General features: G+C 45.1%; 1 protein-coding gene across 1 annotated transcript in view; it reads left to right on the top strand.

Annotated features, from left to right (window-relative positions):
• ASTN2 (astrotactin 2) overlaps positions 1–14,906 on the top strand; it is a 644,195-nt gene that overhangs the window by 317,072 nt on the left and 312,217 nt on the right. The window contains 1 exon segment of the mRNA XM_019510513.1: positions 2,274–2,424. Within this exon segment, the coding sequence (XP_019366058.1) occupies positions 2,274–2,424 (151 nt within the window).

The raw sequence follows: 14,906 nt of genomic DNA, 5'->3' as shown, positions 1-14,906 counted from the left end.
GGGCACCCCTCCCTAATCAGAGTATCCTGCCAGGGCCTGGTCATACCCCTCCCCCCCAGCTCAGCACTATGGAAGGGAGGGAGGGCTGCTCTAGCACCCCCTGCTTCTAGCATGAACCACTGCAGGCATGTGCCTGCATGGCTGGGATATCTGTGTGATTACAAAGTGGTTTAGCCTAGCCAGGTTAGACTAACCTGCAAAGACTGAATCAATTCAGGCTCAGGCTTTTTGAATGTCTGTCTCTAGCTGAAAAGTGTAAAATGATGTGCATGGGCAAAAATAACCCAAACTATACCTACACTATGATGAGCTCTACATTGGCTGTTACCACACACAAAAGTGATCTGAGTGATTGTGTACAGTTTGTAAAAAACATCAGGTCAATTCAGCAGCTATCAAAAAGGCAAAAAAAAAAAAAAAAGTTAGAGAGTATTAAGAAGAGAATTGTTAACAAAGCTAGAAGTATCATCATGCCCCTTTATAAATCCATGGTGTGTCCACACCTTGAATACTGTGCCCTGTTCTGGTCCCCACACTTAAAAAAAAAAAAAAAAAAAGATACAGAAGAACTAGAAATGGTCCAGAGAAGGGCAGCAATGATTATTAGTGGTATGCAAGGGCTTCCATGGGAGGAGAGACTAAAGAGGCTAGGCCTATTCCGTTTAGAAAAGATGCTTGAGGGGGACATGATAAGGCTTTACAAAATACTAACTGACAAAGAGATGGATTTATTATTTACTCTCTCTCACCACTCAAGAACTAGGGTTCACAAAATGATCCTAGTAGGTAGTAAGTTTAAAACTAACAAAGGAAGTTCCTTTTCACACCGCATGTAATTACAGCATAGATCTCATTGCCCCTAGATGTTCTGGGAGCTGACAGTTTAGCCAGATTCAAAAAGGGATTGGACAAATTGTTGGAGAAAAAGAGCATCAAGAGCTATTTAGCACAGAAGTTAGTGATACAGCCTCTGAATTAGAACTTCCTATACCTTAAATACTGGAGGCTGCAAGTAAAAGAGGAGCAGTGAAAAAAAGCCCTGGTCGTACCCAGTTCACTCTCCCTTTCAGCATCCACTTTCTGGCGCTGTGTGACAAAGGATACTGGGCAAGATGGACCTATGGTCTGACCCAGGGAATGACAATTCGTATGGCCTTATGTGGTTCTAAGTGGCTAGGGTGGGTTTCTTCAAAGTGCCTTGGTCACTGAAAGCCAGTGGAACTGTGATCTTCCTTCGTTTAAGCATCTAGGAACTTTCAAAAGCCCCTCAGTCCTGAGGACTGACCTGGGGTCTAGATTGCATCCTGGGCCTCTGTCCTGGGAGCCGTTTTGCAGGAATAAAGTTCACCACAAAGCAGTGAAATAACTTGCACAGAGGGCAGTGGGATTGCAGCTAGTACTGAGAAACCTGACTGCCACTGCCTGCTGCCCATGTCTACTGAGTAATCCACTCATCATCTCTCTTGCTTTATTCCTCTAAAGGTCCTTTTACTGGCTGCCTGGAAAACAGCAGCATTTGAAGGATTAGAGGGCAGCTGATGTATAAATCTAAGGATGTCTCTCACTCTCTTATGCTGAAATGTTTGTGTGTGTATGAGTGTGTGCATATGTGTGTGCATGCATAGGTGCGTGTGCGCATGAGTTGGTCTAGCATGTGGGAAACACAGGTTATAGGCAACCAACAAGTTACTGCAAGGTAAGTGAGGGTGTGAACTTGCAGTGTGTTTGCTTCTCTGTAGCAACTACTTGTGTGCATGCTTTAACCCCCTGGTAAAAGAGGCAGCTTGCCTTCCAGGAACTTGCTCCCTTTTTTACCGCAGGGTATGAGTGTACTTGCAAGCAGTTACCAGAGAGTAGCTCATGCACACTCCACTTACCCTTCCAGTACCTTGTTCGTGTGTCCACAACTCTAGGTACAAGTCCTGCTCTGCCTGGTTAAAGACAAAATTCATCATCCCAAGTGCCCCGGAATCAAGTAAACCAGGGGCTTCAGATGAGATCCTCCATGCCTCAGCTAGTGCCAAGTTGTAGGACAAGGGAGCATCTCTTAGAGCCTGGGACCAGAAAGATTTTTCTGACAAAGCCTTCCTGGAAACCAAGGGAACCCTATGAAACGTTACAGCTTTGTAGACACAGCACAAGTTGCTGAAATTTTGTACTGGCACAAATATTCTGAGCAAGTCGACTCTTTTTTTCCCTTGGACAACCCTGCAGGCAAGCTGCCTACAGTCTGGCTCATTTCCCAGTTCTAACAGTGTCTTTCTCTCTCCAAGGGAAGAAGCAATGTTGTCCACCTACTTCGAAACCATCAATGACCTGCTCTCCTCCTTCGGGCCAGTCCGAGACTGCTCGCGCAACAATGGCGGCTGTACCCGCAATTTCAAGTGTGTTTCAGACCGCAAGGTGGACTCCACGGGCTGTGTGGTATGTACACAGAGCTACTGCTCTGGAGAAAGTGTGTGTTGTTGGGGGATGTGCAGAAGGAGGCATTTTTTGCTTTGTCGATACAAGTTAAGGAATCGTTCTTGCCTTTTGGGAGGTATTACTGGGTATCTGTCTATCCCAGTGATTTTTATCATTTTTAGACTCAAAGCACCCCTTTGGAAAATGGTAGCTGTTCATTTTTGCTTGTATTTTTGACTACAAAAAATAATTGAGCAATTGTTCTCGTGCAAAGAACTTAGAGACCACAACAGCTCAGAGTGTTTTTAATACTATGGGTTCCTGTTTGAAATCTCTGAATTTATCTTGTGAATCATGTTTGCACACCTAACAGTGCTAAGAGTGTGAGGCACCCCACGGCACCCTTGAAAGGATCTCAAGGCAATCCAGGCTGTCAAGTAGAGGATCACTGGTCTGTCCCTTCAGCCCTCCTCTTCTCTACTTCTTGCTATGCTAGGCGAGAGTGAACTTCTCTGGCCCACATGCTTGGGTGTCCTGTAGGATCTCCATACACGTCTGGTAGAATGGTTAGAGTTGCAAGGAGAGGGGTCATGGTGAGGAGGCAAATGCTCCCTGTTCCTGCTGGTTACATTGGATAACACATGAGATTGCTGTCTGAAAATTTGGACAGATGAACCAGTTAAAGCCCTCGTGACCCTTTCAGCCTGATCAGTAAGCCACTTTATGTTGTCTTACCTAGCTGTTGTCATTAGGAAGGGAAATGGGTGATTGGAGTCAGGTATTTTTTTGATGGGATTTGGTTATTGACCCTGGATGTTCACAAAGTCCTGTTCCCCTGAACATAGACACTAATAGCAACAAGCTGTGGCCTTGCTCAGATATCCACTCTGCCTCTTGAGCAAGTACTGTGCCAAAAATAAGCCCTGTTTCTTAACTTCTGCCCTGGACCATGGTTGCCACTCTTGCTTTCTGCTGCTTCTCTGCCCACCATACACACACAGAGAGCTTTCCAAGCAAGCTCTTCGTTCCCTTTCCTTTGCACCCACTTCCTAGGAAACCTCCCTAACCTTACGGCTCAACTTTGCTCAGGCCGTGGCGTGCAGGCCCAGTGTCTCATGCAGTAGCTCTGTTGTCAGCTCCAGTTCCCATTGAGTAAAGACGCATTGATGCTCCTTTCACAGTGTGCTCAGCACAGCACACCTGTGGCCTTTCAGCTGATCTGCATCTGATGGCAGCACAAACAGCTTCCTACAAAACAGCTTTCTACAAGAGGGCGTTGGTTGCTGTAGGTTTGTTTTTTACATAAATTCTGGAGGTGTGCATATGTCAGGAAAAATGTTCTTTGCACAAAGCTTTGTGAAGCCAAGTCAGTTCTTGACTTTCCCAATTAGTTTTCCTCTTTCTGTAAAACAATCCTGAAAGCAACAAACAAATCAGCATGGGGTTCTAGTCTGGTGGCATAACTACATGCTTTACGCAGTAGTATGGAGCGTCTGTCGCACGGAGCCAATCCCAGCCCATTATACAGGCAACGAGACCGCTAACCATGATATCTCTGCCCTGTGCATACACACAGGTATGCACACTTGTGCTTTTCCCCTTTCTCTTTATGTATCCCTTGCACATATACCTACAGGCTGCCACAACTGCACTTGTGACCTTCCTGCATGTTCACCTACAATCACACCTGTTAGGGGTTGTGTTTTCTTTTCCTGTACACACCTTTCTTGCATCCAGTCATAAACATTCTCACACAAACTTGTGCTGTTTCTCTTGTGCTCACATACCTCCTACACAACCAGACACTTGCTCACTTTCTGGCATGCGTACACAGGTATGTGCACAAACCCAATACACACACACCCACATGTGCAGACACATGCACACTCTCTCTTCTTCCAGCCCCCTTAGCAGCCTCATACTCCTCCAATCCTAAAGCCACTCTATTCAGTGTGGAAGTATTTCCTGTTCCCCCTCCTTGTCTCTGTAGAGGCAGAAGTTAAGTGTCTCTTTACTTATTGAAGATGTTTATGTACAGTATCCTGGAAAGGTCAGACTGGAGTGATGCTGTCTCTAGGGTGGCTTTTTCATTATCCCCCATTTCCAAGTGCTTGGTAAGGACATTTAGTACGGCAGCCGGATGGCGCTGATGTGTTGCAGGCCGTACTTTGCAAAATGTATCCTTACATGCTGGTTTCCTCCCACTCCTCCTTTCCCCTTTTCTTCCTTTCAACTTCTCTTTCTCTTTTTTTTCTGTGGGTTTTTCCTGTTGTTGTTTTGTTCCATTTGCCATTTTGCCCTGACAACGAATATGCCTCCCAGATATTGTCAGAGCCCATTGGAGTCGTGGTTGCTGCAGGCTGCCAGGAAGAGACACTGAGACGCCTCTTTTTAAAAGTCAAGATGTATTAAGATAGAAATTGTCAATAAATTACAGGCCTGGCGCTCCCCACGCCGGCACATGGAGCGGCGGAAATTGAAATCTGTGTCACTCTGGGAAAACGAGGCCTCCCTCCCTACTCGATAATGACTAAATTAGGCTGTATTTAAAGAGAACAAAACAGGAAAGGAACAGGGATTTGGGGGAGGGAGAGGAGGGAGAAGGAGTAAGAAATCACCTTGGTGTGCCTTCTGTTCCCTAATGGCTGTGGGGGAGAAATAGAGCAGCCTCCACATGGGTGGAAATCCCTGGCTGCCAAGAGGCACTGGGCACTTGCTTTTTCAGGCTTTCTCAAGGCACACATACATGTGTGCATGCACAGACACCCCTTCACACCTTCACACGTGCACATAAAAACACTTGTATGTGTACACATGCACACACTCATGCAGGCATGTGACCACTTCTGATTTCTAGTCTACATCCTTGCAGCAGAGAAAGGAGATGAGTTGGCTCCATGAATTGCCAGGATCCAGGCCACTCTTGGACAGGCAGAGGAGCCCCCTCCAGTCCCTTTCTTTGCCAGTCTGAGAAGGAGCAGGGATAGCTGTAACAGAAGGTGTGAGCTCACAAAGCTTTCATCTCTCCCTCTCATCCTCTCTTTTATTCTCTCTCTTTTTCATCCCTTCCTTCTCATCTTTTCTTTCTCTTCTCTCTCAGCAGCAGAAATAGAAAACCCCAGTCTGTCCTGCTGTGTTCGAAAGGGGAGGAATCCCTGCTGGGCTATAAAGCAACTCCAATCCCAGTGTGCCCAGAGAGCTCCCTAATGAGCGGTGGTGGCTATACTGGGAGAAAGGCTGACGTTCTGGACAGCCCCATATTGCTCCATTCACAGGCCCCAGCTGTAGCCTGGCATGAACACCACTGAGCTGGTTGCATGGGGAATGAAGGACTGATCATGGCCTGGGATGACTGCAGCAGAGTTATTATAGCCCTTCCTCTGGGAGACCTGTTACTCAAACTGCTGCTCCCTCAACCTTTTGGAAATTGTCTTCTTTCTTCTCTGTTTAAATATCAATGGGAGATTGATTTGGGATTTTGGAGGAAAAGCAAAGCTGGCTCAATGAGCAGGCAAATTGATATCAGATGATGAATGATCTGGAAAGTTAAGCTCCGTAGTCAGACACGCTGAGGGACAATGTCAGTCAGTGGCTGCTAAAGTGAACATTCGCTCATGGTTGACGCTGTGATCAGGAGTAACATGTCATTGGGGTTTATGTGCATCTCCGGGGAGGATTCTTCAAGAAGAAGAAGTGCAAGGCTTTGTGTGCACTGCAAATGCTTTTGGTGGAGCTCGCACGCCAGGGCTGGAGTAGCTCTGCTGGCAAAAACCCTGCTGTGGCCACAGCTCTGCTGGCAGAAGCCACCATTGCCCAGCTGAGCTGCCGGTCTTTGGAGGAGAGGATGTTGTTCAGGCAGCAGAAAGACTCCTCCTGCCAGAACAGTTGTGTCCACATCGGGGGGCCTGGCTGTCTTCATGCTGCTGCTGTAATTAAGGCAGCAGCAGCCCCCATAGAGTAGCAGAGCTTCTGATTCCCTACTAAAGAAGGGCTCATCCCAAAAACACTTGACAGTCATTTTACTAAGACAGACTCTGGGACTGGTGCACCAAAATGGGATCTGCTGATAGAGTCCACAGAGCATCATCTCTGAGAGAAGGAAGGGCCGGGGGTGATGACGACCAGGCTGTGGGAGGATCCAGAGCTGAGAGAAGGGAGATGCCTCTAGTAATCACATCTCTGGTTTCTGTTCCACTTAGCTTCCCCTCTGCCTGAGGTAGTAAAGGGGGTAAGGTTGAACAGCATCCCAGGAATAATCCCTTCCTGCCGGACTCAAACCTATACATCCTGTACCAGTCACCCACACCTCTAGGGGTGAAGCCATGGGAGGGAAGAGATGGGCGTATGATGAGGAATTCAAGTTCCTTGTGACCCAGCCTTCAGTCCCCATTGGTGGAATGGGAATAGTGCTGCTTCCTCTCTCTGCCTTCTCCATTTGGTTCTTAAGATGGAGGGAGAATAAGACATCTTTTTACAAAAATAAGTGAAATTTAGGTTTATTTTTATGGATTTGCCCAGGTGCCAGTCAGATTTTCAGGCTGAAATGTAGCATACTAAGCTTGACAATTTGGTAAGTGCTGTCAGCAGAATTGGCATGGAGTTAAGGAGGTACATTTTTTTAAATTGAATCCAAGGGGAGTTCTCTTACTAATGTTAACTCCAGGTGCTTATCAGGGCAACCTTTACCTTGGACTGTATTTTTTAAATCGGTGCACTAATTCTTACCCAATCAACAACTTATTAATCTTCTAAGAACCACCTAAGTATATAATCAAAGGTTCATCAATCAAATATAGATCCAGCAAAGGTTCTAGGCATGTATTGAACATAATTTATTCATGCAGTCTTGTAAGCAATTAATATTGACCAGGGTTGGTGGTTGCCTTCTCATTTTCATTGGACATGTTCCAAATTGCTCTCAGCTTTCAATTGGCATGCTTATTTTGCTACTTCCATTGCTATCCAGTAGATGGCATTAGGTCAGGGTACAATCATTTTCTTATCGGAGGCTTTTAATGTTCGATTCATTTCAAGATCCTATTTCTAGATTACCCAAGCTAATAATTGAGGTTGCCCCTTGAAACCCTTTATTTCAAATATCCTTGGTGATGAGCTTCTCATTCTCAGTATTGTTTTTCCTTTCTTCCCATCTCTTGCTTTTCTAATGCATTCCAGTCACTCACTCTGCTTTATACTCTTCTCTCCACTGTCCTTTGACAGCATCTGAAGAAGTGAACTTGGGTTCATGAAAGCTTGTGATCTCTCTCTACATACATATTGTATTTAGTTTGTCTGTAAAGGTGCATATCTATCCTGCCTTCCATTTCCTTCTTGTGCCATAACATTTCTATTTGATTGTTGCTAACCAGGTCTTCTGATGGTCACTCAATGTTTAGTAGATCCCAGTCCCTTTGAGTTCTATATAGCTTTGATTTGCACAGAATGCAAAACATTGCATTGGAGAAGAAAGGAGAAATGGTCATGCATGCACACATATTTAGGTAGGTAAATATACAGTTTGGGATAAAAGACATGCTAAAGAAATACACCAGACTATCCATGGCATATTTGATTCATAAGGTGAACAGACGTGCAAGTCATGATTTAGGATAAAAATGTAAATTGTCCTTTATGGGGAGAACCAAGGACACACCAGTAACCCACCAAGCATTCATACAGAATCACAGCTTCCCCACCCATTTCTTGATCTTGATTCACTCCCAGTGTACAATGGGCCGCTCTGCAGATTAAAAAGACTAGATATTCTTGCTTGGCAGGGGTTCTCTTCAGCTTGTGAGAAGAAAGGCAGTTTCATCCACTCATGAATTGTAGGTGTGTAAGACTTCCTGGGGAACCAGTACTTCATGTTTAGCTTAGTTGATGTTCCTCAGAGAAGATATCCTAAGTGCTGGCATGTTTGTATTGATCCCCATAGTTTTCAGTTACAAGAGGAAGCTAACATGTTGAAACATGTATACATGTGGGTCATTGCCATGGAAAAGAGAAAAAAAAGAACAGAGTGTATGCGTGTCCACGTGTGATTATACACATGTATATGCACAACACATGCATACACACAAACATAGAGTAGGGTTGGAGTGAAAGTCCAGAAAATATATGAGGCAAGGAGGTTTGGAGATGTCTTTTATTGGACAAACTTTATAGTTGGGAGGGCTCTTGGTCATTAAGACCAGGGGCAGGAAGTCAGCAGGGATCATAGGATCCCAGCAAGATAAACATCCAAATGTGTCTTGAAGGTGTTCAAAATATGTGCTTGAACCACCTCCAGCGGCAGTCTATTCCAAACCTTGGCTTCATGTAGTCGTAGGTTTTTTGTGCTTTTTTCTCCCCCGGTGTGTTTTCTTGCCGCCCTCCCCAAATTGTCCTATTCATGTGATGCTGGCCTTAGTGACTCAGGGGCAGTTAATCCTTTTTCCCCTTTGAAAGGAAAGTTTTGATACTCAGGAGGGCAGTATAAGGCCCAGGTATTTAGCTAATTTGTAGCTGCCTTAAGAGCAGCCGTGCAACAATGCAGAACATTGTTGTAAATAGCTTAACCCAGCAGTTCCCAAGCTGGGGTTCACAGACCATTTATTAGCAAGACACAGAGAATTGCCTGGTTATATGGTGTTGGCTTGTCCTCTTTGTTTCCAGCTGTTACATCATATTAGAGAAAGCTGCAGATATCAATTAATTATTCCTGTAAGCAATCTCTGTAATTACCATGGGGACATCATGTGATTATCAACAGGAATGGGTTTGTTTGGCTTGCTATTAAGTGGGAAAAGGAGCTGTGTGCCTCCGTGCTGTGAAACCCTATGCTATAAAACTAGTTCAGTCTTGCCATTCTAGACATAGGGGGAAGAAAAATTAGCCACCGTTTCCAAATAGGCGCTTAAGCCTTAGCTCAGCCTGTCTTGAGCTAATCCTTCCCTTTCATTTCTTTTCCACATCATGATGATGGTGTGTTCCTGACCTGCTGTAAAGCAATGCAGAAAAATGACTCAATTTAAGACTGTAACCATTGCATATAGATACAGAGTTTTCAATAAGGACCAGACCACGGGCCCATCCATCTGGTCTCTGACCTCCAGCCCAAGCCAGAAGCCGGTGTTTCAGATGGAAGCAGATGGGGCGTATAGTTAGAAAGGTGCTAGTTGAAAACGCAGATTTTTTATTGCGTGGGAAGTCCAACATTTCAGAATTTCCTTTCACTGCAAATCAGCATGAAATGATGACATTTCAATATTTACTGCAGAATGACAATTCTGAAATACTTTATTTTGGAACTATCAGAGCTCCTTTTTCTAAATCTTTTTTCTCAGTGAAGGACTAAACATTTCATTTCAATGAAATAAAAAATGTCATCCCCGTGATATCATTTAGACTTCATTATACTGCACTCCGTTATTACGACACGACATGACACGACATGGCACGACGTGATACGACACGACACGACAACGGAAAAAAAAATGTAGTGGAAACAAAATGGTTGGATTTTATGAAAACAAAACATTTTATTGATTTCCCTGTGAAACATTGCATCCGATCAATGTGTCCTAGTGATACGTTCAATGTAATCAAATCTGCATTTTCTGAAAGCTGTTTGTCAAGATTTTTTTTTTTTGGTTCACCAGCTCTAGTACTAAAGCACCCATCCATTTTTTATAGAGATATATGTGTGAGACCCTTCCCAGTCCCTGTAGTTCTTAGCTGATGACCTTAAGTAGAAGGATACTATTTAGTGGTATCGTGGTAGCATCGAAGGGCTCCTATATATGTACACAATTAATTGTGTCTACTGAAGCCTGGAAACTAATGCACTGTAGCAGCCTCCAGCATCACATGCATCACGGTCCCCACACTGAAAAATGGCAGTCAGGTGTTTTAAATTAAGGTTCATTCAATAAGCTCTAGTTCAAAGCGCCCCACCACTATTTTTCAGCGTGGGGACACTGATACACGTGACGCTCCGGGTGCTTTTAATTAATTAGCGCAGCTCTCAGAGGTGCACTAATTAAAGTCCCCCTTCTCCCCACTCACTAACACACACACACACCTCCTGGAGCATGTGTATAAATGCCCTAAGAGCCCCAGGCTCGGATTAGAGTCCCACCATGTGAGGCACTGTCCAGGCACAGGACAAAAGCATCGTGTCTGCCCCAAAAGGTTTGTAAACTTTGATTCCTGGTATTACTCTGAGTGGCCCCTGATATTAGAACTGATGAGAAAAGTATCTAAGTAGGGGCTAAAACCAAGATTAATTTAGCAGTAACCAGTGGAGAGTTACCAAATGTATCTGGAAACTTTTCAGAATAGTCAAGAAATGCAAAGCAGCAGGCATTAACCAGAGATTACATGTGCAAAGAGGAGAGGGGAAACAAGTTCCTTGGATGGATGAGTAGAGTGACTGTCATCACGGGGCTGAGTGGCAGATGAAGAAGGCAGAGGCTGGCATATTCCATCAAGCCCAGAGCAAGCCTTGCATGGTTTGTGATGCAGTGGGGACGTGATAAGGGTGGGGAGTTTAACCTTGGCTTCTCTGACATTTTAGAGCTGTGCAGTGGGATTGCAGGATGTGGGCCCCAGAGCTGGTTCAAGAAAGAACTTAACTATATTTAAGTGTAAGTAAAAATAAATACTTAGTAATATAGGAAAACAGAGGGGGGTTGTGTTCCCTCCTGGTCTAGAGAGTTGATAGAAGCTGTACCAGCCCCAGCTCACCTCCCTCCCGGGCTCAGCCTTTACTGACAATTTAAATGGTAACAACAAATACTTTCTCTCAAGCGCAGCTCTCCCAAGCGGAGCCCCTGCAGGGCCTGTCTGGCTCAGACCATCTTTCCTTTTGCTCCCAAAGGAGGCTGCAGCCATACACACATTTTGATTGCAGCTATTTGGACCTGCTGGTCAGCGTGATTCAGCAGAAGTCACCATGCATCCTCGTGCAGGGTTCAAGCACATGAAATCAGGGTGCCTCACTGGAGGGATTCTGCATCCTCATGGGGATTTTAAGTCTGTCCACCAGTTTGGTCTCTGTGGCATGCAAACACATCGTGGTGTATTACAGCTGCCTTTGTAACATCTAAGTGGACTGTGTTCTGATCCTTGGGAGGAAAGCTGACCATGGATTTCAGATTGGTCTAATTTCTTCCACTCAGGCCTTTTGCATGGATTCATTTAGCCTCACACAGATGTTAGAGCTAGGCAAGCCCTTGTATCCTCATTCTGAATTTGGGAAAACTGAGGTGCAGGGACAAAAGATTTGACTTCCCAAGATCATGCTTACATTTATAGCAGACCTGTCCTACAAGTGGGGAATCCATTGTTCTGTTTAATTTCCAAATCCTTTACTGATCTCCCTGTGATTGTCATCATGGGGGAGTATGCCGGAAAACATGAGATATTGTGATTCACGTTTAGAAGCCTAAAAGCCAGATGGACTTGATTATCTAAAGCTAAAATAATGATTGATGATCTTAAAAAGGAAACAGAAAGAGGGTGGGGGAGGGAAAGAAGTAAGAAAAGACAATGGCTGTTATTTCAGAAAACAGTTGCAACATCTTTCCCTCTGGAAAGAGTTTACCCTCCAGGGGGGTCCTGAATATTAGTGTAAAAGCTGCTAACAACACAGCAACAGCCAGCCGCAGAGCTTAGCAGACATCATTACTGTGAAGAGAGAGAAAGAATGGGATGGGATGGGGTGGGGGTGCCACTCACAGAGGTGGGAGACGCAACTGATTTTTTTTTGATGTTGAGTAGCTTCCTTTCTTGATGAGGACCCCAGAGGCAGAGGAGGTCTGAATGACTGGGTCACAGAGGTGATGAGACTAGAGAGCAGTGGCCTGTCATTTTTTAGCTGGAGATTCTTGGGGAGAAAGGGCTCTTGGAGAGAGAAGGACTAGAGATGCAATTAGGATGGAAAACACTGGCATGACCTCTCCCCTTGTGAGTATGAGGGGTTAGCACAGAGCTGAGAAACAAAGAGGTTGCATATGGCCTTTTCTGAGCAAGCTGCCAGTCCCCCCAAATATCCTGTTTGAAATATATAACCCATGCCCCATGATACCACGGGTCTCTGCCCCATATCCCCTGTGTTTGCTTCTGAGTGATACCTGGAGCACCTGCACAATGATCCAAGGCTAGCCTGGCTTTCTCATTTGCAAGGAAACTGCTTTGCTGGCTCACAACCTGCAGTAGGCTGTGGATGGGCTTGGGATGGGGGAGCAAGATGGAGGACAGCTGCTCTGCAAACTGGCAAAGGCAGAACAGGTACTGAATGTACAGGGGTAAATACCTGGGGTCTCCCCAGGAAATCATCTGACCACCTGTGGTGATAGACATGTTTCTCTCAGGAAAATCCATAAGGCACTGCAAACCTTTCTGGCAGAGCAAGTCCTGCCTTAGAGGCACTGGAAAAAAACAAACCTTAATGAAGACTTATAAAACTATGCTTTTTCTGACGGCCACTCTGTTAAGGAACTAAAATTCAAAGCATTTCTGGACAGATGGGAGATACATTTCAGTGTTAGCGGCATATTAAATATAAAATGAGGTCTGATTAATTCTGGAGCCTTTTACCTTGGACACTGTCCCTTCTCTCGCATTAGGGGGATTTTTTCTTTTTAATAAAGTCATCTTTATCCTTGTATACTGCCTACGTGACTTACAGGCCTGCAATTTTACAGGGCCCTTGTCTTGGCTTCTAATGTCATATCTGCAGTCGACTGCAGGCACAAATGATGGTACGTGGACGTCCTGCTTCCTAATCTGCAGGTGCTATCAGACAGCTTGATGCCTAAGTGTTGTGCATTGCATCTCTGCCACACCAGGCCTGTATTTCATAGCTCATGCAAATGGGGAGGCTGTTCAACATTTGGCTCTAAAATATCTCAACATCTCACCTCCTCACGTTGCAGCTCGCCAGTGCATGGAATTCTGCTGCCCCAGGATATCGACAGCAGAGGTGCAGTTTGCAAGGTGTGCTCAACAGAATTGGGCTGCGTGAGAAGGAGGCAGGCGTTTTGGAATGCTAAAATTCAGCCTCACAGCACCAATTCCAACCACGTTCTGGAGGACAACTGCTCTGGCTTTGGCATTTCTGCCAATGAACAGCCAATGCTCTTTGTGCATCGTGGAGGGTGATGGTGGCCAGCAACTCTGTTCTCTCGGTCCAGTGGGACTCTTAATGGGAAAGCTGATTTCTCCCAGAGGCAGGAACTTCTCAGGAGCTTGCTTGAGATGGTGCAATGCACTCCCTGAAGGCCTGCAGACTATCATAGGCCAATCTGCCTTCTGTCTCAGGTATGGAGCCTTCTGATATGCACGTAGAACAGTACATAGATTAAAAAACAGCAGCAGAAAAACAAACTGCCTGGCAGGTCTGTCCTTGTGGGGAGAAGATAAGAGGACACCCCACACATGACAAATATTATTCACAGTGGAAGTTGTTCAGATACTACAGGGATGACTGCAATATAAAGACTTGGCCAGACTGGGTCAAAACAGTGCTCCTTGCAAGGTGTTCCTATTGTGTGATGACTTTGTTCATGTCAAAAAATCTCACCCAGGGCACCTAATGCCACAGCTACAGGCCTGTTTGTGGTTTCTCATGTTGGGCACCTACAGTCCCAAATCAATGTTGCACGTTCTTCTTACTGGGTTCATTTAGTGAATTTAATGCTGCCAAAAGGGGCTTCCCTTCAAGACTGACTTCTGCCTATCTACAACATAGCTTTGTCAGTAGCATGGCAGTCCTGTGCCCTATAGGACCACCATTTTTCATAAGAAGTTAGTTCAGTTTCCCCTGTTGGCTTTGCAGAGACCATCAAGAATTGGGCTAAGCAGTGCTAGCTTTGGTGGTGTTTTGATGCCAGGTGGACTCTTCTCCATTAGAACAGGGTAGCCAATTTGCAGCACATGTGCCACAAGTGGCATGGGCAGCCTCTGTGTGTGGCACACAGTAGATCAGGGAGGGGACAGGAAGCACAGGGGCAGATGGGGCAGAAAGCAGAGCAGTAGATCAGACAGGGAGCACAAGGCAGGAAGCAAAGCAGCGGATCAGGCTGCTCAAGCAAAGCAGAGGAGCTTGCAGGGAGAAAAATTCAGAGCAGCAGATCCAGCAGGGGAAAGGGATTGGAGTAGAACTCAGGGAGGGTGCAGGGCTAAATTGTGGTATTCCTGCAAAAAATGTTGGCCTTTATTACATTAATAAATGGACAGAGACCAGCAGTTCACTTCAGATAGGGCACTGAGAAACCATTGACTACTCTCGTAACTAATTTGACTAAAACCGGTGACAGATCTTTCTTTATCAGCTTCCAAAGCTCCTTATTAAGAATGCTCTCCAACATGTGCCTTCTGGGGAAATAGCAAAAATATACTATGCATGTGTTATCTAAATATATCTAGACACACAAACATATTTAATGCATTTGCATCCTGTTTCAGAGCCAACAAACAGATAAACTCCCTGCCAGTGCACAAATCTCAGTAAAATGATA

The sequence above is a fragment of the Gavialis gangeticus genome, unplaced genomic scaffold (genome assembly GCF_001723915.1).
Source record: "Gavialis gangeticus isolate Ggan-Ray unplaced genomic scaffold, GavGan_comp1, whole genome shotgun sequence".
NCBI lineage: Eukaryota > Metazoa > Chordata > Crocodylia > Gavialidae > Gavialis > Gavialis gangeticus.
This window is presented reverse-complemented; position numbering and strand designations above follow the sequence as displayed.